The sequence below is a fragment of the Salvia hispanica genome, chromosome 3 (assembly GCF_023119035.1).
Source record: "Salvia hispanica cultivar TCC Black 2014 chromosome 3, UniMelb_Shisp_WGS_1.0, whole genome shotgun sequence".
Taxonomy (NCBI): Eukaryota; Viridiplantae; Streptophyta; class Magnoliopsida; order Lamiales; family Lamiaceae; genus Salvia; species Salvia hispanica.
The window spans coordinates 18,793,091-18,802,671 of NC_062967.1; the positions used below are offsets into that span (position 1 = coordinate 18,793,091).

At 35.8% G+C, this 9,581-nt stretch overlaps 1 protein-coding gene across 4 annotated transcripts; it reads right to left on the minus strand.

The window, feature by feature from the left end:
* Positions 1 to 4,105: 4,105 nt before the first annotated feature.
* On the minus strand, positions 4,106 to 7,347 carry LOC125213333 (eukaryotic translation initiation factor 3 subunit D-like). Of its 4 annotated transcripts, none has more exons than XM_048113817.1 (2): positions 5,511 to 7,347; positions 4,106 to 4,323 (listed from the first exon to the last, which is right to left on the minus strand). In XM_048113817.1, exon 1 carries the CDS (start codon positions 7,261 to 7,263, stop codon positions 5,521 to 5,523), a length of 1,743 nt encoding a protein of 580 aa, XP_047969774.1. In that variant the 5' UTR covers positions 7,264 to 7,347; the 3' UTR covers positions 4,106 to 4,323; positions 5,511 to 5,520. The 4 variants fall into 4 exon arrangements, with proteins under 4 accessions (XP_047969774.1, XP_047969773.1, XP_047969775.1 ...); XM_048113816.1 differs by having other exon boundaries at positions 5,519 to 7,345; XM_048113818.1 differs by having other exon boundaries at positions 4,315 to 4,448; positions 5,519 to 7,347.
* Positions 7,348 to 9,581: the final 2,234 nt, after the last annotated feature.

The following is a 9,581-nucleotide window of genomic DNA, read 5'->3' on the forward strand; positions in this document are numbered from 1 at the left end:
ATTCCCATCAAATTTTAAAACATGACACGTATTTAAGAAACGAGTGTGTAATTAGGTAAAACTAGAGACAAATGTCTTATCAAATTTGAAAACATGACACGTATTTAAGAAATGGGGGAGTAATTAGGTAAACGGTAAACCTAGAGACAAATATCCATAATAATGCACGGAATTATGTAATTCTACTATTTTATTTTTAATCCACTCCCATTTTATAAAATTATTTCTATTTTTTAAAAAAATTCTATCACATTTATATTGTTATCCACTAATACCGTATTAACTATTTTATCTCTCTCTATATTTTTACTAATTTCACATAAAATTTCATCTGTGTCCAAAGTTTATTAAGGAATATATTAAAAGACAAATAGGAGTATTTTAATGTGTGTGGTTGAAAATCTCCAATACAACAAAAGTTTGTGTATACGTTAGAATTGATAAGATCAAGATAGGGTCGTCACCATTTTTGTTTTCCTCATTCCTCGTTTTCTACGTTTGAATATGTAACCATAAAGTGATCAAGTATAAGAGCATCCGCAATGGTAGGCTAGCCATCGGCTAGCCGGTTGACGTGGCTAGCCGATCGGCTAGTCGAACCATTGGAGTAGGCTAGCAGGAAATCGGCCAAAATTTCGGCGTGGGCTAGCCGATCGCGTTGCGCTGGCCGATGCGCTAGCCGATGCGCTGGCCGCCATTGTGGCGTGCCGATCGGCCAGCGCTATTTTTTAATTTTTTTAATTTTTTTTTTGAAAAAATATATAATGTATTTTTTAAATGTTTTTTTATGAATTTTTTTAATTATGTAATTTTTAAATAGGCACACAGACGACGGGCTAGACCCAATACAAATTTAAGACCTAAAACAGAAACATGTCATACCGTCGGCTAGCGGCAAACTATAATGGATTCAAAGCATGCTAACATTTGTTAATGTATTTTTTAATAAATTAGTGAGGAGTAGAGTGGGGCGGTGGCTCGTGTGTGGAAGCCCGGATTTTATTTTATTATGTAATTTTTTTTATTTTTGGTTAATGTACTTTTTTTATTTAAATAAAATTAACGAATTTTTTTCAGTATATGTGTCGTAAATTTAATTCCGTAAATGTAGTATATTTTGAATTATTTTTATTGCGGCTGGCCTATGGCTAGCCTATGGCTGACCTAAATCTGATGTGGCAGGTGGTTTTTTTAGTGTTGCTGACGTGGCAGGGGAGAGAATGGCTGGCCTATGGCTGGCCTACCGACTATTGCGGATGCTCTGATGCATATACAAACAAGTTCAAGAATTTACAATGGAGTTGAAAATTAATTAAAAAATCACAAGAAATTTGTATGTATTCTTAATGGCGTTTTTAGTTTTTTTTTTCTTCCAAAAAATACTGGTAGAAGAAAAGTGAAGGAACCTATACACGCGAATTGTAGAATAGAGTCATAGACAAAGATCATGTATGAAGAAAAATTACCTTTTGGTTTTCGAAATAACAAGATTTTATTTTATTTAGTTATGAAATTTTACTTTGAAGTTTCACAAGGATTTTCGATTAATTTTGGCATATAATTTTCATTAGCATTATAGTTGAATAGAAAATATGATCGTCATAAATGTAGACATACAAATAATTAAGTTCTTTTGTTTAATTTTCAAACTTAAAAATGAAATATAATTATTAACTTCCTATTGTACTCAATTTTCTCAATTTCATAATTTAATAGCTGTTATCTCTTTTTTATAAATTATAATATAAAAAATAAGAAAAACATTACCACTTCTTATTTATTAATAGTCTCATTATACCAAGGACTCATTGTGATTTCCCTATCACCACGTTCTTAGATTTAGAGTCACTAAATTAAACTTAATTTGTTCTGCATATTACAAGATCATAAATTGATGGAAAACTATTCACAAATTTATCAAAAAAAACACTAATTCAGCAGACAAAATCATGGAAAATATGACATATATATTATTATTATTATTATTATTATTATTCTTATCCTATTTACTTATATAAATCAAAAAGTACAAAGATATAATAGTAAATATCTAGGGCCAAGTTAAGTCAAGGCAGACCCTAGGGAGATCTTGTTGGAAATGCATTTCGTTGTAGCTTTTGCAGCGGGGTTCTCCGGCAACCTTTTTGGTGGAGGAAGACGGCGGCGGCGGTGGCAACACGAGGTTGTCGAGGCTTTCGTGGCGAATGACCTCGGATAAGAGAAGAAGTAGAGAAGCCATTATTTAGAGATTAGAGAGAGATGAATTTTGATGAATGAATTAATGAGTTGATTTATAGGGAGGAATGAATAAATGAGATGGATTTATAGGGATGAATAAGTAGGTGTGAGTGGTTGGGATTTTCAAATCAGAATTTAGTGTGCTATAAAACTATGGGGCAACTACACTTTAGTAGTAGACGGTTTTTTATTTTGATTGTTTTAATACACCGCCTTCATCTCTCGCACACAGACAGAAGCCAGATTCCAGCTGGGGTATGAAATTTATTACACATGTGTCAATGCATGCCTATATAAATAGTAAATTTAAATGTGTTGACAAAACAAATATAAAATTAAGAAATTAGATTTTTGTTTTCAAATGATGCATTTTCATCGAAAAAGGTCGTATTAAAATGGAAAAAAATCTCATACTCCCTTCCTCCACCGAATGTTGTTCACATTTACCATTTCAGTTCATCTAGAATATATTATCCACTTGCCTTTTCTATTTTTAGTAAGTTTCACTTATTATACTCATATTTTATTATAAAACTAATACTCCATCGGTCCGCCGTTAAAAGTCCTAATTTACTATTTTTGTTCATCCGCCATTCAGAGTCCCGGTTTACTATTATGATAAATAGTTGGTAGACCAAACTTTCCATTAACTCATTCAATTCATATTCTATTATAAAACTAATACTACATCCATCCACAAAAAATAGATTAATTTTATCATTTTGGGATGTCCATCAAAATTAGACCAATCCTAAAATATGAAAAGTTTTAAACAAGTACTAACCCTATACATTATTCTAAATGTGGACACCACTATCCACTAACACTGTGTCCACCATTTTTTTCTCTCTCATACTTTACCAATTGCGCATTAAGACGTATCTCATTTATAACTTTATCTATTTTTTGTGGACGGAGGTAGTAGTATACTCTCTCCGTCCATAAAAATATGAGCAATGGATATGACATCTCCGTCCATAAAAATATGAGCAATGGATATGACATGAGAATTAAGACAAAATTAGTAAAGTAAAAGAGAGAGGGAGAAGGATAGTTAAAATTGTGTTAGTGGATAATGAGACTCACATTGTTAGTAGTGTTTAATATGGTGTATAGGGGTAATGAATAGGGATAACTTTCCAAAAATTGAATGCACATATTTTTTGGGATGAACGAAAATTGAAAGTGCACATGTTTTTATTGACGAAGAAAATATAATAATGGGTACCATTCTACCACTATTTTTTTCTCACTCACTTTACTTTATATTTCTTAAAACTCATATCGAACTCAAATGGAACTTCTCATTACGGACGGAGGGAGTATATAAAAATATAACTTACATTTACTAATTTTTTAAACTCTATATTTTTAACTTCCTTTGTTCCATTGAGGATGACTCACTTTTTATTTGGTGTTTTCCATTCAAGAAGACTCATTACTAAAAATAGAAACACATTTCTCTCTATTTTATTCTCTCTCTTACTTTAATGTCTTCAATTTACACACAAAATGAAGTTGTATAAATTTTTATGGTGCCCAAAAACGAGGTCATCTTCTGTGGGACGGAGGGAGTACCTTTAAGATGGTGAGTTAAATATAGACAATATTTGGGAGAGAGAGAGAGAGAGTATGATTATATCCATATAGACTATTTTAGGACAGCGTCAGGGAAAATAGAATAATTCAAAAACTATTTGTGAAGTTTCCATAAATCAGAGGTAATATTTAATCATACTATAAGTTGTTAGATTCTATAGTCATTATTTTCACACTGAGCGTTACTAAAACAGAAAATGAAAGGGTAATCGCCACAAAGAAAATACTAGAACTATAGTATATGAAAACATCATTGTGAGGCACAAAATCAGTAAACAGAGGCACTAATTAAATCACACATATAGTTAAACATTATTGTACTAGATGTTTTAGAGTGTGGTCAAACAACAATCTAACAAAGGGCAGTAACAAAAATCCCAGAGCTCATTCGTTCGCTACACAGTGCTGCTTTCTCAACTTCGCGTAAGGTGCAAGGCTGAACAATATAGCATTTGTCGTCGACACTCATCTGACAGGGGAGAGAGCCTGGCAAATTTAAGAGAAAAACTCGATTATGGAAGATAGCTGGAATGTGATAGCCAAACTTTGCTCAACTGCATATCACAATAGGTGGAGGCAAGAAACTCTTGATTCAAAGGTTTCAAACTACTCTGTTACACCAGCAAACAAATAATCATACTCGAGGAAAGTAGAACGACATGTCAATGGATTTACACAACCTTAAATGGGACCTAATACTTAGAAGTTAGGCTAAAAAAGACAAGTTACTTGAAAGAATTACACTACATGAAAGTAGACAGAGAGCCCTCCGAAACTAATAGATCAAAGCAAAAACAGTTCCATATACATTCATCTTGTAGTTAATCGGTTTTGATGTTAATAATATTAATAGAAAGCAAAATAAAAACACTAAACCAGGAATAGGAGTTACAGAAAAGGATGTAAAAGCAAAGCTTTCCAGAGAAGGGTGTAAATGTAATGTGACTGATAATGTAATTATCAGAAAATCTTCTAACTGGGAATTTGACAAATCATATAAAGCCATGCTACATAAAACCTAAAATGAAGTAGGCAATTAACTTCAATGCTTCTCCAAAACCCATCCCAATTTTGGTTTTTGAGTAAAATATACCGATCTTTAGGTTTACACTTACACTAAAACAAACCCGAAACACTTCTTCAAATTTTGTGAGTAAAAATAGGTAGTGGTCCGTGAATATTCTTTTAAGTTTGAGTTTAGTGTAAATGGTTGGAGTAGAATCACTATTTGATGTGACATTCACGCTAAAATGAGTTCGAGTTTAGTGTCAATGGTTGGAGTTGCTATAACGTCAAATCTCGTTTAGCAGCGAGACAAATTACAAGGAAAAATAGACAACAAATATTCAGACTAGGCTTATGGCTAGATTAATAAGAAGTACTAGTGAAGTATTCAGTATTGCTTGGGATAGCACAGCAAGCACTAGGCAAGAAACATATTCATTTAAGTGCAATCACCATTATACTACTATTAGTTTTAATTTGATATCAGCCGTGTCTATTGCTATTCCTTAAAAAAGATGAAATCAAAGCCAAAACGAAGTGTTATAAGTGCTGCAGTCAGCTCATTTCGTACTTTACTTATACTTGAGTGGGGTAATCACCTCATTTTGGCACAGTTTGAACTAACTAGCAGCAAGAAATTAGAGCTCAAACTAAATAAAGACTCTGACATTGTTACCATTAAGCAGCAGCACCAACTTCATTAGGAACCTCCTCATCTTCGGCAGCGCCATCAACGGTGGCAGCATTTCCATCAACACCATCGCCATCCTCAGCTGGAGGCTGCACCTGCTCGTCCTCCGGTAACGGCTCCTCCACATAATCGTCATCAAAAGCATCCTGCGGCACATCATAAATCCGCACCTGCGGCTTCGATGGATCCTTCACAAGCACATATTTGCCCTCCTTCAACTTCATACACAAGTCCACAATACTCTTAACAATCCCCCACATGTTCGAAGTATTCAGATTAATCTGAATCGCAAAATCCTTCGGCTTGTATCCCACAACTGCCAATATCACATGGTTGAAATGATCCCTCGGATGAACCCTAGAAACATACCCCAACTTCATCATATCGGCGCCAGCCAGCAGAGCCTGAGTCGTCCATTTCGCCAACTTATTCGCGTTGTTCTTCAACTCAGTCGCCAACACAGCGCCCCTCTGCGTCTCCAGCTTCTGCCTCCAGTCAACACCCGAGTACTTGGGATCGAACTCGTTTAACGCGTTCAATGTCAAGAATGACCGCTGATTGTTTATATCCACCACGCTCTGCACCTCACATCTTGACACGAGGTACATTTCGTTGTCGATCTTCCACCTCCTATACCTATAAGCGACCGGAGCTACTTCCTCACCTTCGTTAGCAAAGGGGTTCGGCTCGTCGAAAGTCACCCTTTTCCCATCCCTAAGCAGAACCTGCTGTGAGAAGTTCTGGTTGATGTAAGCGGCTTCGACGCTCAATGAGTGCATAGAATTGATGTCATCCTTGAGATCAGGCAGCGGTTCCTGCGAAGTCTCGTGCACAGCGAGCAAATCGAGCTGCGATCGGTCTCTTTTATCGAGGAATAGCTTGTTTCCGACGCGCTGGACGACGATATCCCATGAGTAAACCGATCTAGGAGCGCACATTAGTGTCGACAGAATTGAATCGGTAGCGAAAACCGTCGCTTTATCCTCATTCGCCAAACGCCTAATTACTGGATCATCAGTGGTTGTGACCTTGAAGAAGTTCCGGCTCTTGAAACGCTCCAATGGACGGGAATTTTTCGGGGTAATCCGATCGTAAGACCTATCATAGAACTCTAATCCGCCGCAAATCAATAAATCTTCAGGCTCCGGCACGGAATAGGAGAGCTTGGAGAAGGAGGAGAAGGGGATTTGATCGAGCATGTTCCATTCAGGCTGGATATCGACGGAGGATTTGAACACCGACGACTCGCGGCGCTGCGGCATCGAGCGATTAGCGTTGTAGAGACGATCGCGGCGCGCGCGCTCCTTCTCGGCCTCTCGCTTCTTCGCCTCCTGCTCCTCGTCGCGGCGCTGAGGGAGCTGCGAGCGGGCGTGGTGAGGGTTGAATCGCCACCTAGGGTTGAATTTGGGGCGGTTAGGGTTGTGGTGGTTTGATTTGGCGGATGTGTCGACGAGGCGGAAGGAGGAATCCTCGTCGGCGGCGAGGGTGGCGAAGGAGTCGTCGCCAGAGAAATCGAAGGCGGAATCGGCGTTGTGGTAGCCTTGCTTGGATCCGGGGCGGCCGGAATTGTTCATGTTCCGGGTCCAATCGGCGATTCGCCCTAATTTTTCGGAGCGGGAGAAGGGGGCGAAGGGGACATTATTGGGGACGGAATTACCGTCGGCGGCAGAATCCGGCGGACCCCAGCCGTCGGGATTGAAAGGCACGGCACCGAGCTCGAATCCTACCATTGGTGATGGGTGTGAATCTGAGCTGGAATTAGGGTTTTCAGTGAATGGCAACCATTGTCGTTTGGGCTTTTTCAGTAGACAATTTGAAGTAAAATATGATTTAACGTGCCCATATATATGTTTGGGCTCAAAATCTAAATGTTTCCAGAGAGCATATAATATTTAATTGTATTATCTTTCCAATATTTAAGCATATATTTTACATTTCTATCATAGTATTCTAAAATTATACTCCCCTTTTTATATACAAATGTTTTATAATAAAACGTAATGTTAATGAGTTGAGGATTGTAGGGTCTATTATAAATAAAGAAAACTAAATAAGTTACTATTTAATTGACTAGGTCTGTTAAATCGGGTACTCACGAATATTCGATTCGAAAATTTTGGGTATCCGATCCCGAATTTTCCTAAATTTAATACCAGATAGCTGATTCGAAAATAATTTCGGATACCCGGATACCCGAATCGGGTATTCAGTCCCGAAAAATCGGGTATCCAATCCCGATTTTGAATTTTTAGTTTATTTTATTTTATTATTATTTTAAGGAAATAAGCTACAAACTTTTAAAAATACAAACTTGTCGTTCGAATTTGATACAAACATAAAGTAGTTCAAATTCAAGAGAAAAAAACTAGTACAAATTTTTAGAAATAAAAAATTATACTCCCTCCGTCCCACTTAAAATGCAACATTTGGGAATCGGCACGAGATTTTATATAGTGTTGTTTTGTGAGTTAATGAAGAGAGAGTAAAGTAAGAGAGATGAAAAAGTAGAGATAGAGTTGTTTCCATTTTAGGAAACGTTTCATTTTTAATGGGACAACCAAAAAAGGAAAACGTTGCATTTTTAATGGGACAGAGGGAGTATTATTCATACATAATAAACATCTCAATTCATACATCAACCCAAAATATGACTTAAGAGTGAAGGATTTTGGGAGTACATTTAATTATTTAATTTTTAAATAATAGAATAAATACATTTATATTAAATTTTAAAAAATAAAATATAAAAAATCGGGTAATTTGGGTATACCCGATCGGATATCGGGTAACCCGATACCCGATAATCCAAAAATCCTATACCCGAATCCAATTTCGAAATCAAAAAAATCGGGTATCGGGTATCCAATTACTCGATATTTCGGGTTTGAATATTGGGTATCCAATTCCCGATATCCATTTTGACACCCCTAATTGAGAGATCTCAAAATTGCTAAACAGATTATTTAATCGTGGATGGGGAGTATCAATGATAGTACTTTTTTATTTTTTATATGATAAATTTAAAAGAAAAGTATAATACTACGGAACTGAGGAGTGAATTAATAAAAATCTCATAGTAGTGTAAAATACACTAGTGTTATCTTCAAAGCTGGAAAATGACATGGAACAAAATGATTGACCTGAAATTTATAAACCGCGGGGGCATTTACGATGTCATGAAAAATTCTTGCATTATTGGCAGACCGCTGGCCCTTCCAAACCTAGAAGGAAAAATATGAACCTCGTATTAAAAACTTGTACAATACAAAAGTCAGCCAACTTTGTAATAGTAGAAATTTTCCAATCACAAAATATGTGTGAAAACAGGCACATTCATCAAATTTATTTGTCAACAATTTACAATAGAATGAAGCCCTATTGTTTGAAAGTAGATGGAGTAACAATTTGTGATACCTGTTAAATTTCTTAATATCTTGTCCCACGTCGACTTAGTAACGATTCTAGCTCACCTATAAAAGTATGGATAACCCTCCCTCTTATAACTCATTTCTAATATTAAAACTGAAAATTATTATGACATGTTTAGTTGATAACTCATCTGGGAATGAAATTTTATAAACAATACAAGCAAAAAATAGTAGTATATCTAAACTTTAGATAATACTAGGAATGAAATTTTATAGTGTGTGATAGTGGAATTTGGGACCCACAAAATGTATATTTAGATTTTATTTATGCTTTTAAATCCAAATTTAGAGAATTAAATGATACAACTCAAAGCTAAATTTGCTCACATAGAAATCGAATAAAATAAATGCAAATTTGATGAGCGGTTGCAGTCTTGTTTCCCAACCTTCAAATTCCTTGACCAAATTGTTTCCCAGCCTTCAAATCCTCAGCGGCGACATATTTCTAGTAAGTAAGTACACGCCAAACACTTGTAAAGAATAGATAAAAATCACTAAGGGTCCGTTTAGTACACAAAATTGGAATTAGAAATTTACGGAATTGAATTCTATGGAATTAATTAAATTCGAAATCTTTTGTTCGGTAAAAACGATACTCCATGGGTCTGTCATTACTTGTA

Excerpts from the sequence above, each read along its gene's own strand:
- LOC125213333 (XM_048113817.1), bottom strand. The coding sequence starts at position 7,263 with ATGGTAGGATTCGAGCTCGGTGCCGTGCCTTTCAATCCCGACGGCTGG.